This window comes from Zalophus californianus, chromosome 1 (genome assembly GCF_009762305.2).
Source record: "Zalophus californianus isolate mZalCal1 chromosome 1, mZalCal1.pri.v2, whole genome shotgun sequence".
Taxonomy (NCBI): domain Eukaryota; kingdom Metazoa; phylum Chordata; class Mammalia; order Carnivora; family Otariidae; genus Zalophus; species Zalophus californianus.
Genome location: NC_045595.1, coordinates 152,243,581 through 152,260,733, shown reverse-complemented (window position 1 = coordinate 152,260,733; position 17,153 = coordinate 152,243,581). Strand labels below are relative to the sequence as shown.

The window sequence follows — 17,153 nt, the reverse complement described above, 5'->3', positions numbered from 1 at the left end:
CAGGCTGCTGACTGTGTGTTTGCTTTTTCACTAGGGAAAGAAACCAAAGGAAATTTTAATCGAACGGTCACCACTGGTGGATTCTTCATCCCAGTGGCAAAAATGCATTCGACCAACACTGGCAGCTCATGTGACCTCAGCAAGCAGGAGGGCGAATGGGGCCAGGAGGGGATGCCGGCGGGGGCGGAGGGGGGCTTCGACATGAGCAGTGACCGAAGCCAACTTCAGGGCGCCCAGGCCCGGCCCCCACCTGAGCAGCTGAAGGTGTTCCGGCCGCTCGAGGATCCGGAGAGCGAGCAAACAGCCCCGAAGATGCTGGGTATGTTCTACACCTCGAACGACAGCCCCAGCAAATCTGTCTTTACCAGCAGTCTCTTCCAGATGGAGCCCTCTCCCCGCCACCAGCGCAAGGCCCTGAACATCTCTGAGCCCTTTGCCGTGTCAGTGCCGCTGCGCGTGTCAGCTGTCATCAGCACCAACAGCACCCCGTGCAGAACACCCCCAAAGGAGCTCCAGTCGCTTTCCAGCCTGGAGGAGTTTTCTTTCCAGGGGTCAGAGAGTGGAGGTTGGCCCGAAGATGACAAGCCACTGGGAGCTGAGTCCTCTACAGGTAAAGCAGGGGAGGGAGGGTTTCTTTTCATTGCAAGTGATTAAAAAACAGATGTAAACGTGTTTAAACAGAGTTTGCAAGACAGTGCAGTGAAGTGGTTAACACTGTGGGCTCTGGAGCCAAATTGCCCCAGTCTAGTCTCAGCCATTTCACTGTACGACCTTTAGCAGCTGTGTGCCTCACCTGCTTGAGCTATAAAATGGGAATGATGTTCCTAGTCCTATCTTCTTCATAAGTTTGCTGGGAATATTAAGTTAGTCAATACACGTGAAGCTAACAGAACAGTGAGTAATACATAGTAAGTACTCAGTAAATGTTGCCTATTCTTTTATTCACCCATATACTGAGAAGACAGGAGAAAAAGCTCAAGGAGTCCAACTCTTCTAGACTCAGCCTCTCTCCATCCATCCCTCCCTCCCTTCTACCTCATATCTGCAGGGAACATGGGTAGCAACCCTAGCAATGAGAAAGGGTATCTTGCTCCCAATTTCCATATATCAAATGCAGGGAAGACTCTGATTGGGCCTGCTTGGGTCACATGCCCAGCCTTGGACCAATCATGGTTGCCAGGCACTTAGGGTTCTAAGATTGGTTAAGCCCGAGTCTCTGAACCATCTCTGGAGTTAGAAGGGGTTCTATGGTCAACAGCCAACTGTGAGCCACATAAAACAGAAGTAGGAAGAACCTCAAAGGAAAGGATGACTGACAGACACACCAACAAATGCTCAGTGTGGTTTAAGCATATTTTCATTATTAATATTAGCTAACTTTTTTTGAACAACTGTTATGGTATCAGGCACTGTCCTAAGTGTTCTATATGTATTATCTCTATTCTCCTCACAACAGCCCTGTGAGGTGTAGGTAGTTATTATTATCCCCATTTGCTTAGAGAGGAAATCAGTTAACTTGCCAGATGACTCAGAGCAAGGAAGTGGAAGAACCAGGATTTTATTTTATTTTATTTTGTGTTTTGTAAAGATTTTATTTATTTATTTGACAGAGAGAGACACAGCGAGAGAGGGAACACAAGCAGGGGAAGTGGGAGAGGGAGAAGCAGGCTTCCCGCTGAGCAGGGAGCCCGATGTGGGGCTTGATCCCAGGACCCTGGGATCATGACCTGAGCCAAAGGCAGACACTTAATGACTGAGCCACCCAGGCACCCCAGAACCAGGATTTTAATCCAGATTTTAAAACCCCTGCTTTAAAACACTCCACCATGCACCTTCACATGTTTACAAGGGGCTGTGGAGTTACAGAGATTGTTAGAACACGATCCTTGTGCCCAGAGAGTTCATGAACTAAGAAGAGAAACTAAAACTATACCAAAGTGCAGCAGAGGGTCAGCCTGCAGAAGTAGCATAAGACTCTCCTTGGGCTTTTTTTTTTTTTTTTAAAGAGATTTTTAATTTATTTTTAAAGAAAACAAGAGAGCACAAAGGGTAAGGGCAGAGGGAGAAGGAGAGAGAATCTCAAGCAGACTCCGAGCTCAGCATGGAGCCTGACGTGGGGCTCGGTCTCACGACCCTGAGCTCATGATATGAGTCAGTCACTTAACCGACTGCATGACCCAGGCGCCCCTCCTCCCTGGGCTTTTTGAATGAGGGAGGACTTCGGTCCCTGAAACATAATGAAAGAAGTGTTCAGAGAGGATTGCAAGGGCATCAACAAGAGGCAGTACTCTCAGGATTCTAGGAAGGCTTCCCAGAAGAGGTGACATTTGGGTGGGCCTTCATAAATGGGTAGGCTTTCTCCATACAGAAAAGGTGGGGAAGGCATTCTGGGCTGAGAGGCAGCTGAATATTGTGGGAAGACTGTAGGTTTTGGACTTCACCTGGGCTGATTCGAATGCTAACTTCAGCACTTTGGGGCTGTGTGACGGTGGACAGTGGTTGACATCTCTGAGCCAGTGGGGGTGGGGGGGGAATGTCCTTAAGATGCCTGTTCACGGTCTGGCTCACAGTCAATATGCAGTAAGTATTTGTCCTTTTCTCCTCCCTTTCGCTTCAGGATAGGGGGCAGAAGATGAGCAAAAACTCAGGGGCGTCAAGCGATGCCCTGGGTGGAGAATGCTGGGGAGGGGCGGTTGATGGGATCGAGCAGGGTGAGGGCTAGAGGAAGAAGGGAAGCCTTCGAGGAAAAAGTGTTTCCAGAGGCTTTTGTGTGATCGGTTCCTGTCCTAGGTATTTGGTCCTCACTCTACCCCGTGAAAACAGTGTTATACAATGAGGTAGGACCTGCTGCATGGAGGCAGTAGAGGTCAAACTCGGGGTCTGCCTCCCTCTTCGATGCCTTGGTGGATGTTTAAGACCAGAGCTTAATCACTTGCAATATATCCGAATTGGTGTGGAGTTAACCCCGGGGAAGAGTCACACAGGAAGCTGTCAATCATAATCATAATCATAACACATCTTTGTAGCTTGGTGTAAATCACAGATTCTGTGAAGTAAAAGATTAGAAAAGGGTTTTTCAACTTGGTACTATTGACATTGTGTGCCGGGCAATTCTTTATTGGGGGCAGGGGCTATTTTATGCTTCTTAGGATATTTAGTAGCATCCCTGGCTTCTGCCCCACTAAAGGCCAATCACCACCTTGTCCCCACCCGAACGTCTCCTGGGGAGGGGAAGAGCAAGTGGTCCCCAGTTGCGAGCCCCTGGCCTAGAAGATCTTCAAGACCCCTCTCATCTCTGACAGTCTGTAACTCTGGTAACTAAAGGCAGGACACGGCTGGGGGAAAGGGTTGAAAATGTGAGGGGCAGTGAGCTGGGAGAATTCCCTCCACCCTTGTGAAGCAGGACTAGTCCAGGACAGTGACTATACGGGGCAAGGCCTCTCTGCAAATGACGTCTTCAATGGCTAACTCTCATCCATTGCAGCTTCCATACCTAAGAAGGTGGTTCTTGAGGACGCCAAGCCAGGACCAGAGGCAGTGAGGATGGTGGAATGCAACAAAGACCTCTCCCTGGAGTCAGGCCCCCAACAGGAGGAAAAGAAGGCCTTGGAAACCTCCCCGGGTTCTCAACATTCAAGTGAATTAGAGAAGAGGCTGGACCCGGAGAAAGCAGAGGAGGAGGGTCGAGAGGCTGGCCAGGTGGAGCCCAGCACTCTGCAGAAGAGCCCCAGTGTCCAAGCGGGACTTCTCCATGACATGGTAAAATGGACTCACTGCTGGGTTCAGCTAGTAGAGTTCTCTTTGTCCCAAGGGCTCTTGGTATAGCTGAAAGCAAGGATTTGTGGGGGGGGGTTGTTTGTTTGTTTTAAGAACCAGTTTCTGCCAAAGGGACTTTAGGAGACAACCTTCACAACCATGTGCTGGGAGTTAGGCAGTGCGGGAGTGCTGTAGCAGCCTCAAGAGGGCTGTTTGCAATTGTAGAAAGAGAAGGTATACAGAGATTCTTACAGGGATTGAATTGGGGCGGGGGGAGCTCAAGTATAAATAGTGCCACCCAGGCTCCCCTGGAATTTTATGCTTTAAAGGTCACTATTTTGTGAGGAGAATGGCTTGGAAAAGGCAGGAGAGGAGACAGGGATGCCAGTTAGAAGGCTAGTATATGACAGGCCAGGCAAGAAAACATGGTGGCTTGGAGGAGAGTGGGGGCAACAAGGATAGAAATGGAAGGCCTCAAGCGCTATTTAGAAACTAGAAGGCGGGCGCCTGGGTGGCTCAGTCCTTAAGCATCTGCCTTCGGTTCGGGTCATGATCCCGGGGTCCTGGGATTGAGCCCCGCATCCGGCTCCCTGCTCCGCGGGAAGCCTGCTTCTCCCTCTCCCACTCCCCCTGCTTGTGTTCCCTCTCTTGCTGTGTCTCTCTCTGTCAAATAAATAAATAAAATCTTTAAAAAAAAAGAAACTAGAATGGTGCTTGCTTCGGCAGCACATATACTAAAATTGGAACAATACAGAGAAGATTAGCATGGCCCCGTGCAAGGATGACACACAAATTCGTGAAGCATTCCATATTTTGGGAGGGATTCCTGGCTGGCTCAGTCAGTAGGGCATGTGACTCAATCTCAGCGTCGTGAGTTCAAGCCCACATTGGGCATGGAGCCCAGTAAAATAAAATGAAATGAAATAAATAAAAAGCTGTGTCTGAAATAATATTTATCACACACACACACAAAAGCTAGAATGAACAGGACTTGGTGAAGGATTGGATCAGAGAGGGAGAAGGAAGAGTCAAGACACCTCATAGATTTCCGATCTGAGCAGAAAGTAATATGTAACTATGTAGTATGTAATAAGTAACTATGGTCCACTTACTGAGCTGGTGGGGGAGGGGAGTTTACGTGCTCATTTATTTATCTAAATGTATTGATTTCTTAGTAAGAGATTGATTAGCGTAGGTGCTGAGGAGAGTAAAGAGATGAGTAAAAGGCTGCCTCTGCCCTGAAGGTGAAATGGAAATAGACACAAGTGTGATACAGTAGAATCAGATCTCAAAAACATGCCTGCCTTTTCACCAAGGAATCCTACTCCTGGAGAGTTCTCTGAAGGAAACAATCAAATAGAAATACTGCAAAAGAGAACCTCTCATTGAGCAACTACTCACAGTATACCAGGCACCATTTGGCCTTGAGGAATCAAAGATGAACAGACACAATTCCTTACCTCAAGAGCTCATAGTCCATTGGGAAAAATAGCATCAAATTAATTGTAATATGAACATGTGATGAGAGGCAGGTGGGAAGTGATGTCAGGTTGGCAGCAGGTCAGGTTTCTCATAAAGGCCTGAACCCCCCCAACACACACACACACAGGATGGATATGCCTCCTGGAACTGCTGCTCCTTGGGACCGACAGGTCTTGAGCCAAGAAATGAAGGCCACTGAAATGTTTCCCTGGCCCTGACCGGGCCTCCTTTCATCCCTTTCCTGTCTGCAGTTTGGGGCTTTGTGTAGGGAAAGGAGGAGTCAAAGAGAAACTAGACTTGAGGAGAGACCAGGAGCAGCAAACAACATGGAGGAGGAGGCACCCCTTTAGATCAACAGAGGTTATCTGTGGGTAGTTGGAATATAAGGTTTTGCTGTTTTTGTATTCTCCTTTCTTTCAACATGTGTTAAATATTTTTCTCCATGGGAAATACGTATTTCTTTAGTAATAAGAAAAGCTGTATTTATTTATTTGGAAAGCAAATGTCAGGGCAAGAGTTAACATTTACATTCCCCTGGGAGAATCTCATTCTTGTGTGCCATCTGGTAAACCTGAGGTTAACTGAGACCAGGGGTTGGTTGCTGTTGTAAGTCAACAGTGCGCAGGGATTAAGTGTTTCTGTTCTGATGTGGACATAGCTGGATTTCAGTCCCATACAGGCTGCTGCTGTATGACTTAGGTAAATTGTTAAATCTGTTTGAACATAGGTCTCCTCACCTCTAAAATGGGAGTCATTATAGTAGTATTTATCTCTTTAAGTTGTTGGGACAGTTCAACAAGAGCATGCAGTTAGAATGTGTTGGGGCATGCGGTAAGCCCTGAATAAACATCCACAATTATTAGTAATGTGGTGGCCTCTATTTGCTGGGATAATGCAGCCTGGCCCGGCGCCAGTCCCTTCACTGTCACTGGGAAATGGTGCCGTTGTCAAGGCCGGGAGTCCTTGGCTCTCAAATAATCCGTTTCTTGATGTTTTTCAGGATGAAGATGATCTGGCCAATGCCCTGATCTGGCCCGAGATTCAACAGGAGCTGAAGATCATCGAATCTGAGGAGGAGCTCTCCTCATTGCCACCACCTGCTCTAAAGGTCAGCCCCACTCAGCCCAATTCTGGAGTCCAGTCCAGGGCCTTTCGCTTCCCGGGAGCCTCCTGGGAGCTGGTCTTGCGGCCCAACACCAGGCTCCACCCCTGCGGAGGAGGGGACTACGGATCTAACCAATCAGAGTGCAGAGGGGACTTCCCTGGCAGCCAATAGAGAAAAGCCGGAGACAATGAGCATCCTCCAGAGACCCGAGCCCGAGAAGCGTCCGGACCCCACCAGCTTGGCTCCTCAGGAAATTGTTCCATTTGAGACGGCTTCTGCACAAGCAAAGGTGGACCAGGAAGGCCCAGGAAATCTGTCCCCTCTTCTCCCGCCTGCTGCCCCTCCTCCAACTCCCCCTGGAGGAGGCACCTCGAGTCCAGCTATCAAAGGGCAGTCCTGAGAGAGAAGACTCGCCTAGGAATTTGAGTACAAATCCATACACAGACCAGCTGAAGTCCAAGTCCAGCCTGTGTCAGGAGGAGGAGGAGGCCTCTCTAGGACAAAGTGAAGAGCAAAATTCTAAGAATGCTGCTCCTGAGGAAAAAGGCTCTGGTTTTCAAAGCCCAACAAGAGAGGTTGAGATCTCCCCACAAGGAGAGGGGATGTAGCCCATTCGGTGCAGGAGCCCTCAGACTGTGATGAAGACGAAACTGTGACAGACATTGCCCAGCAGAGCCTGGAGATGGTGGAGCCCTGGGAGGAGCCCCAGTGGGTAACGAGTCCCCTTCACTCTCCCACCCTGAAAGATGTGCAAGAGGCCCAGGTGCAGGCCCCCAGGGCCACCGACTGGAGAAGAGGCTCCCCCACAGGCCAGCCTTCGTCAGAGCCGTTCTCTAGATAGCAAAACCACCACGGTTAAGAGCCAGTGGACTCTTGAGGCTCCCTCCTCCAGCAGCTGTGCTAACCTTGAAGCAGAGAGGAATTCCGACCCTCTGCAGCCCCTGGCACCCAGGAGAGAGATTACTGGATGGGATGAGAAAACCCTGAGGTCCTTCAGAGAGTTCTCTGGCCCAGAAGGGACAGAGGCTTTTCCCAGCCAAAAGGGATCAGGTGGTTTGCAGCCCAAATCAACAGAAATCAGCCCTGTCAGACTAGCAGAGGGAAAGGAACTGGGGACACACCAAGGGCACAGCAGCCCTCAGATTGAGCAAGGTAGTGTTCCTGGGCCAGACAATAGCAAGGAGAGTTCACCTCGTGTGCAAGACAGCACCTCACGTGGAGAGCATCCCCCAAAGTTACAGCTGAAGAGCCCTGAGTGTGGGCCTCCAAAAGGGAAAAAACAGGCCTTCTTCCCTCAATTTGGACTCTGCCATTACCATCACTGACCTCTTCCGGTTTGACAATGTGGCCTCATTTGGTTCACCTGAACGCAGCTCTCTGAGCCAGGAGACACAAAAGTCACATGGATGACCTCATCCCACTGTAAAGGAGACCCATGGAGCATTTGCTCCCAGGACCCTCAGGACCTGGACATTGTTGCTCATACCCTGACAGGCCGCCGTAACTCAGCTCCTGTGAGTGTATCAGCTGTGAGAACCTCCTTCATGGTCAAAATGTGCCAGGCTAGGGCAGTCCCAGTCATTCCACCCAAGATTCAGTACACACAGATCCCACAGCCCCTGCCCTCTCAGAGTTCGGGGGACAGTGGAGTCCAGCCTCTGGAGAGGAGCCAAGAGGAACCCAGCTCAACTGGTGGGACCTCACAGAAATCTGCCAGAGATGATTCTCTCTCCTTGGAAAGCCCAAAAGAAGAGAAACCAAAGCAAGATACAGGAGCCATTGAGTCCTTGCCAATGGATACCACTACATCCCACATGTGTGAGGGACCTGCCCTTCCTCCAGAACCAGTCTTGGCTAACCTGCTCTCCACCCAGGATGCAACAGTGCAATGCAGAAAGCGCACATCAGAGACAGAGCCATCCGGAGACAACCTTCTTTCTTCAAAACTGGAGCGACCATCAGGGGGTTCTAAACCTTTCCACAGGTCAAGGCCAGGAAGACCTCAGAGCCTAATCTTATTCAGTCCTCCTTTCCCCATTATGGACCACCCACCCCCTTCATCCACAGTGACAGATTCCAAGGTTCTCCTGTCCCCTATCAGAAGTCCCACCCAGACAGTTTCCCCTGGCCTTCTTTGTGGGGATTTGGCAGAAAACACGTGGGTCACACCAGAAGGGGTTACGCTTAGGAATAAAATGACCATCCCTAAGAATGGCCAAAGACTAGAGACTTCAACCAGCTGTTTTTACCAGCCCAGCGCAGATCAGTGATTCTGGATGGAAGAAGTGGGAGGCAAATAGAATGACAGCAGTTCACCTGCTGGTGTCAGGAAAAAAAAAAAATGTCCTGATTCATCATCTGGAAGTTATTACAGGGCTGCCTTGCCATTATTCCAGGCATAGGTTATCCAAGTTTGGGCTTATTTGGTGTCTTTTCTTTCTTCAGCTTTTTGACCACTTATTAATTAGTCCATTTGCCAGAAGAGAGGTCAAGGGAAGGATCAAGAGATGAAATTTAGATAAGTCCATAACAGCAGGTGGGAAAAGGTCGGGTAAGGGAAGAAGCTGAAATGCCTGCTTCCAATGAGATTTGGGGTTGTTTGTGAGTTGCGTTTCTCCCACACTGTCATTATCTATTACTGTTGAGAGCTGGCTAAAATAATGTCTTTTGAAAGAAAGAGAAATCCTTTGCCTGTGCTGGAAAATGTTGCTGTTGAGGTTTGAAGGCCTCCTTTTTACTTCACGCTTTTTAATGCTCCTTAAAGCACGTGTTCTTTTAGACCAGTTTTCTGATAAGCTTTGTAACGTGTACACTCCAGAATAGAAGCAGATTTGGAAGTACAAACTAATGTACACTTAAAGATCCAAGTGGGTGAAGTTACCCATGCTCTTTCCCTGGAATCTCTCTGCAGACCTGTCAGAGATGGTTGTGTCTATCAGCGTAGAGAATCAGAATCTATACGCAAGAGCAAATTCTGAGGACTGGCAAAATCTAAGAAGACTGGCTGTGGCTTTCGTTAATTTGGGACTCGACCATTATCCTGACCTCTGATTTATAAATCCAGTGGCTGGGCAGGGTGGACGCTGAGCCGAGGGTTACCTCAATGAATTGTGCTGAATTTTCACTTAGGTATGCAATGGTGAAGTGATCTGTTTTCTTTCCAAATTAGAGCCCATGAACAGGATATCTTCATAGAGAAAAACCTCACGCATGGGTAGAACTACGCTCCAAAGTCAATGTGTTTAAATTGATGGGGCCATTAATAGAAAACACTTCTAGCTCAGCTTCCTTGTCCTTCCACACTAGGCTGGGAGTGCAGGAGAGGGTAAGGAGGGAGCCCTAGCAGGGTGGCCATCTCTTCCACCTGGGGAGAGCTGCCCTTTGGAAAATGTATTTCTTTTTAGCCAGGGGGTGCCTCCCTTTCTCCCTCTCCTTCCATTACTCAGAGCAGATTTGAGGCATCTTTCTCCCTCCCATCATCCCCCTCATCCGTCACCCCACCCCAGACACTCGGACTTGCCCTTTCTCCTGTCTATATGCAAGCAGAAGCAATAAACCAATCTGATTTTATTTCAGTTATTTAGAACTTCCAGTGGTTCTTTCTTTTTCAGCTGGTGAGAGGAAAAAGAACTAATAGAACCTGCTGGCAGATTTTTGGTCCTCCTACAAAAAGGGGCTACACAGGAGCACTTCTCAAGGCAAAACCCATTAGGGTACCTACAGTTCTAACCTTCTAAGACAACAGTCTTATTTAGAAACAAATTAAAATAGACCTGTTTCTAGCCCTGTGCACGTCATCTCAGGTTCAAGTCTGGCCGAACTCCGTCCACAAGCTCCGTCATTGCAGAAATTTCTCTAGGGGCTAGCAGTACCTCTCGGCAGACCTCACAACCAAGGCTGCTGCTGGAGTGGGTAGGGGCTGAACTGAAGTTACCTCGACCGGGAGAAATTGGAAGCCGATGCCCTGCAACAGATCCATATTCCTCTCTCCCTTCTCCCCTGATAAACCTTACAGTTTGAAATCTTGTGCTGGACATTTTAAGCCAGTGTCTGTGGCAGGGGTAACTGGTAGGCCAGCTGATGAGTTCTACTTTCAGAGGGCACTGAGGTGAGTGAGCAAGGGGAGCGGTTAATGGGAAGTTCAGTGTCTTGCTTTCTCATTAGGTGAGCGAGACCCTGGACCGACAAGCCAAATGGGATGTCACCCATAAAAAAAGTCCTAGGGTATGGCATTTTTTCCTCCTTGGCAAGCAAGGTGAAGAAATATAGTGGTGACAGTTGAGAAAGGCCATGTTCAGGAGATTTGAAAAGTACATTCCTGCCTTATCAGAAAATGTGGACAGATAAGCTTTATCCCAAATCGCAGTGTACTATGGTGTCTATGCTTTGATAAAGACCATGTTCCAGTTAGAATGTGAGAGAAGAAAAAACTGGACTTTGCTTCACCGTCAGAACTCTGAGCCGAGTAATGAAATATTTAAACTATTTTATGATATTTTGAATTTTTGTTTGTAACACTTAGAGGATAGATTTTATTTGGGGATAGACTGAGAAGCCACTTAGTACACATGAATGAGTTTGCTCGAGGCACCTAGGCAGATTCTTAAATGGCTGCCATGCTCCTTAGACTCTGACATCTTTTGTTTGTAGCATCATCTTCAGGACTGTGGGTGTGTGGATGCCATCATGAGACACAATGACCAAACTGTCTGGAGATACTCTCTACTCTGAGCTTTCCTAAGCCTGTCAATCTGGAAGGCTGTGGAAGCTGACTCACCTTCTTGATCAGTGTCCCATGGCCAAAGTGTGGACTTCTTCACTATAGGCCAGCCTGTCAACTGTCACAAACACATTCATAAGCTTCCTGTGGGCTAACCCAGCACTGAGGAAATTCCGTTTCATGACAAAAAGAACTCAGATTTCCCCCCTGAAATTGTTCCCTCAAATGCCCCGAGATTACCTATTTGGTCGTTCATTTGGGACTGAAAAATGACCCCCCTGAGAATGGCTGGATGGAAATCAAATTGCCTGCTTCCGTCCAGAGGAGGGACAGGCCAAGGGCTGGTGTTTTTAGGAGGATCTGCATGGTGCCCTAGGAAGGGCTGCAAAATCAAATTCTCAAAGTGCTCCTTCAAATCAGTTACCAGTCCTCAAAATGGAGATGGTCGATTTTAAATGTTAAATTTGAAATGAAATGCATGCATCTTCTAATGTTTTCTTCCAATGTTAGTATTTGCTTAAGAAGATAATAATCTATATTTATTGGCAAAATGGCCCTCTCAGGCCAAATATTTTTTCCTTTTTTTTTCCCAAAATGGACCAAATAGAAGAAATTTGGTTTTTATTCTTGCTTCAGATGGAATGTGAAGAGACCTGACCAAGAACCCCATTAAGACAGCCTGATCTAAGCCCTAAAATTAAAAATATTGGCCAAGTCAAAATTCTGGGTTCTGGGGAAATTAAAAATGTAAGCATCATCCTCCTCAAAAATATTTATCAAGAGCTTAGTAATATTGCCCTGGGTACCTTAGTACTCTTAAATCCCTGAAGAGTCTAATGAAAAAAGGGATAGGGGTGGTAGCAAATGAAACAGTCCATAAACAAACAGGAGGAAGATGTAGAACCATTAAATTACCAAATGAAAGCTGAAAGGGGAAAATGTAGCAACTAGCATCTTTTAATAGGATTTTTAATAGTGTTCAAGTTACCTACTGACTTCACTCAAATTAAACAATTGCAAATCCAATAGAAGGTACTAGGGAGACACTCAGGCATTGAGAATTTTGCTTTGATTGCTTAAAAAATGTGAGAGTGATAATTAAGAACAAAGAGTTCTGAAGTTGTGTGTGGTCTTAATTGGTTTGGTTGTGAAGTCCTGCTGGATCGCTGCTCATGAGCCAGCTAATATCAGCATTCCATGCTCCTGGGGAGGGGGCTTTAGAGACTTCCATCATCACAAGACGGGTTAACATGTTGGTGATGAAGTCATAGGTCCAAGATAAGGTGTTACTTTTGTGTCTAATGTTCAGCATGCTGATCACGTTTTATTAAAATTGGGTGGTACAGTCATTGGTCTACACAGGTCTCGTGTTCCTGCCTGAAGACATAGTGGGAACATAAGATTCATCGGTCTGGAATTGGAGTGGGAGAGGTTCAGGACAGGTCCAATTCGCACCATGATTGACTAGGACCACATTCTACCCTGGCTTGTCCTCTCTGATGACAAAATGAATCCTGGAGTTAAATGTTGTCAGGAGTATGATTTTAGGCACTTCCAGCAGAAGGTCAGCTCAAAATGTAGAATGACAAAGAATGTGTCCTCCTTTGTCAACACCTTCTCTAGCAAAGTTGGGCCAGAAGAGGGAGCAGGCACCTTTCCTGGAGAGGCACAGGAGATGGAAGAAGGGTGATTGCCTGAGATCAGTGTTGGTCCAGATAGTATAAAACTGGGGGCTACCACAGATGGATGGGCACACAGTAGGTCATTTAGCAGCCTTGAGGTTCATGAGCAGTGCAAAATCACTTCTCTGTGAGGATGAAGGAGGATGTAGCTAAGTATAAGAAACCCACGCAGTCTGTAGCCGTGTGTTTTACTGGATGGATCACAATGCTTTGCAATAACTTAATGCCATACTAATTCCTGGCTGATAATTCTGCAAGGTAAAGAACTTTGTCAAAGGCATCTGTTAGAAATCCACATGGTTTCAGCTTGTTTGTTGAGCTCGACAAATATGTTTCCAAAGATATAATCAAATTTTTCTATTGATTAAAAAAGTATAAATATTAAACCTATCCATAGAGACATTTAAGTGTAATTAAAACAGATTGTTATGCTTTAAAAATGTATTCTAATAAATGATATAAAGGATAATGCTTATGATGGCACTATGAACTAGAGGAGGACCTGGGGTCACCAAAATCAATATTAGAAAAAGTAGATTATATGCATCAGGCTCATTGTTCTAGTTCGATGTTAGTTTTTACTTCAAGGTTTGGTCTCACAGCCAAAGTCTGGATGATTTGCTTCAGTAAATTTTTCTTTTGTTATTTTACTTCTTACTGTCAAATAGTTGCAACTTCTCTCTCTTACTGTTGCAATCATACACGTTACCTAAGATACCCCGTATAAATCAATGGATATTGTCATGAAAACTAAGAAGAAAAAACCTATTGCTTCTCAAAAGTCTGCAGCTTATGGAGTTATGTGGGTCCATCTGAACAGATGTGAACTCAATTTTTCTATTACTTGCATCAATCGAGGGGGACTACTCTTTCATTTGAATGATTATGTTAATGATTATGTTAAAGAAGAAAAATCCTGGCATATGTAATCACAAAAAAGGGGGAGAAGGGCACTCAATGGGTCTTAATCACAGGCCCTTAGAAAAAACAATCATACAATGGAGGCTCACAATCTGGTGATATTTGCAGTGAGAAACACCATTGCCAAGGGGATAAAAATACGGAGTATTTTGACAATAATATTCTTTTTAGAACTTTACGCTACTCAGGCCTGCTCCTGTCATCCTCATTACCTCCCTAAATGCCTTTTCTCCTCCATACTCCCAGATCCCCATTCAGCTCTGTTTCTCTTTCCTTTATCCGTGCCCACTGCCCCCCGAATGGCAGCACATAGTTGCCCTCACTCCTAATCTATCCCACAGTTGCTCTGGAGTCTTCTCTCCTCACAACCCTGGGGTCTTCCCTGAATGTTGCTTCCACTTCCTGGACTCCCATAAAAGTTGACGCTCCCCTGAGGGCACCCCAGTTCCTACACTGAAGGCTACACATTCCTCCCTTGTTACAGACTACAAATTGCTGAGATGTTCTCGTGTCTCACTTCTGTTTTCTGCACCATTGCTTCTTCCCATTTCATACAGAAATCTCTCATTACCAAAATTCATGGAGTCCAGCTATTTTTTTTACCATTCTTTGTGGCCATGATGTAGTCAATGTCCCAGATCTCCCAGTCTCTGGCACGAGCTTCCTGTTTCCACCACTGTTCTGGATGATTTCAGTGTTTCTGAGGAAAACCCACTCCACAGTCTTGGCACAGTAGCTCACAGCTTTTTACCTCTCTTGAGTTTTGGCCATTTGCCTCCAGGGTTACACATTATGCTGTTTCACAACCTAAACTCTCATATTCCATTCTAAGAACTTCTATCCTTGCTCCTTTATTTCTCCAACCTGTTCAAGATCGTTTATGCCTGGTCTACCTCTACCCTTTCTGACAGACAGTACGCCCAACCAGACTTCAATTTTCCTTCCCCAGCCTTTCCAGACCCCAGGCTATAGCATCTCAACTATTCACACCAGCACCACTAACTCCCTTGAACACTTCGGCCATACCTGCCCGGTGAACCTCCAAACTAGGACCAGGACTCTTACCACCCATCTTCTCCGTCCTTTTATCTATTGAGTTAGACCAGAGAAAAATCATAAAACCGTGGAAATTTATGGTTTACCACCTCAGCAGTACCCTCATTCCCAAAACTCACAAAAACTATTCCACTATTCTAAGCCCCCTCCTAGATTGACCGCCCAAAATTGCCTCTTACTTCACCATGTTTCTGCTGTCAGATGTTTCTCCCACCCCCACACCCCCGGCAAGCACTTCCCCTTCTCCATGTACGTGTGTATCTAACCTCCCTTCTAGCTCACAAAAATTTCTATTCCTCCTTCCCAAGGGCTCCCAAGAACACTTTTTAATTCACTTCTTCTTCATTCCAATTCACTACTCTGGACCAACCAACCTAAATGACCTCCGCCCCCATTGCTCCATTAAAATTTCTCTTACTAAAGTCACTAATGACCTAATAACCAAATCCAACAGTTCTCAGTCTCTTGACTTCCTTATTTGATACTGTCGATCATTTCTTCCTTTTTATTTTATTTTTTTTAAAGATTTTATTTGAGAGAGAGCACACATGCGCACAGAGGGAGAGGGAGAAGCAGACTACCCGCTGAGCAGGAAGCCGGTCGGGGCTTGATCCCAGGACCCAGAGATCATGAACTGAGCCTCCCAGGCACCGCTGATCATTTCTTCCTTGCAACACTAATTCACCTTGTCTTAAACTTCCATTTCCTTAGTCTTATTCATTTGAAAGCTTCCTCTTCCTCTGCTCTTAAATGTTATTTACCAGAATTCTGTCCATCCTCTTTTCACTCCACTTTTTCTATCACCCACACAGTGGCGACACCCCCCCACACACACACCCTCTCACCTCTTACATAGACTTTTTAAATGGCTGGCTAACTGATCTCCCTGCTTTGTCTTTTTTTAATTTTTTATTGTTATGTTAATCACCATACATTACATCATTAGTTTTTTTTTTTTAAGATTTTATTTATTTGAGAGAGAGAGAATGAGAGATAGCACGAGAGGGAAGAGGGTCAGAGGGAGAAGCAGACTCCCCACTGAGCAGGGAGCCCGATGCGGGACTCGATCCTGGGACTCCAGGATCATGACCTGAGCCGAAGGCAGTCGCTTAACCAACTGAGCCACCCAGGCACCCTACATCATTAGTTTTTGATGTAGTGTTCCATGATTGTTTGTGTATAACACCCAGTGCTCCACGCCGAATGTGCCCTCTTCCTGCTTTAAGTCTTATTGACATCTGTCCATCCTCCAGATTGTACATATTGCTGCCAAAGTTGTCTAAGATAGGATAGTGGATCCCATCAAAATCACCTTGAGTGTGTTCAGACAGATATCTGGGTTCTCTCCAGAGTTTCTGACTCGGTAGGTTTAGGGCGGGGCTTGAAATTTTCCATTTCTAACAAGTTCCCAGTTTGGTGATGCTGCTGCTGCAGCTGTATTATATTTTGAGAACTCCTGACTTGAGAACACTTGGGGTCATTAGTCCTCAATTGAAAATCTTTCACTAGCGGTCTTCAGTTCCTAGACTTCTGTCTGCTTAAGAAATTACTTGAATTGGGGCGCCTGGGTGGCTCAGTCGGTTAAGCATCTGCCTTTGGATCAGGTTATGATCCCAGGTCCCTGGGACCAAGCCCCGCATCGGGCTCCCTGGTCAGTGGGAAGCCTGCTTCTCCCTCTCCCTTGCCTGCCACTCCCCCTGCTTGTGCTGTCAAATAAATAAAATCTTTAAAAAAAAAAATTACTTGAATTGCTTGTGCAAGGGGCAGTTTTGGGCTTTACTCTCAAGATTATGATTTAGTAGATCTGATGTAGTGTCCAAGGATCACACTTTTTTTTTTAAAGATTTTATTTATTTATTTGACAGAGACACAACGAGAGAGGGAACACAAACAGGGGGAGTGGGAGAGGGAGAAGCAGGCTTCCCACAGAGCAGGGAGCCCGATGCGGGGCTCGATCCCAGGACCCTGGGACCATGACCTGAGCCAAAGGCAGACGCTTAATGACTGAGCCACCCAGACGCCCCTAAGGATCACAGTTTTGAGAACCTGTGACCTACAAGATAATAAAAGTTCAAACCCCTTAACATGGAATTCAAGACCTCCTATAATCTATTCTTTGCCTACTTCTCTAGCATTATTGAACTAGTTATTTAAGAACTGGTGCAAGTCCATGCCTTGGGTTTTTGTCTATCTTGTTCCCACTACATGAACCCTCTCTCCCTCATTTATGTGGTACTCTCCCAGTCCTTTAAAATGCCTATGTGTTACTGCTGCAGTGAAGTCCTCCCTGACACTGCAGCTTCCAAAGTTGATGATGCTTTTCTGTGTCACCTCTGTACCTTGTATGTACTTCCTTTCTGAACACCCTTGTGTTATGATTATTGATTTACTTACATGCCTTCAATTAATCAACTCTAGATATCACTATCTC

The 17,153-nt window shown here is 46.3% G+C and overlaps 1 protein-coding gene and 1 non-coding gene across 2 annotated transcripts in view; both read left to right on the top strand.

The window, feature by feature from the left end:
- ARHGAP31 (Rho GTPase activating protein 31) overlaps positions 1-13,135 on the top strand; it is a 105,705-nt gene extending 92,570 nt beyond the window's left edge. Inside the window, 11 exon segments of the mRNA XM_027583132.2 lie at positions 35-610; positions 3,485-3,759; positions 6,239-6,361; positions 6,363-6,695; positions 6,697-6,940; positions 6,943-7,113; positions 7,116-7,154; positions 7,157-7,611; positions 7,613-7,706; positions 7,709-8,596; positions 8,599-13,135. Coding sequence (XP_027438933.2) covers positions 35-610; positions 3,485-3,759; positions 6,239-6,361; positions 6,363-6,695; positions 6,697-6,940; positions 6,943-7,113; positions 7,116-7,154; positions 7,157-7,611; positions 7,613-7,706; positions 7,709-8,596; positions 8,599-8,648 — 3,248 coding nt within the window. The 3' untranslated portion in view covers positions 8,649-13,135.
- Positions 4,467-4,572, top strand: LOC113919010. Its single transcript, XR_003518756.1, has one exon. It is a non-coding gene; the product is annotated as a U6 spliceosomal RNA (small nuclear RNA).
- Positions 13,136-17,153: the final 4,018 nt, after the last annotated feature.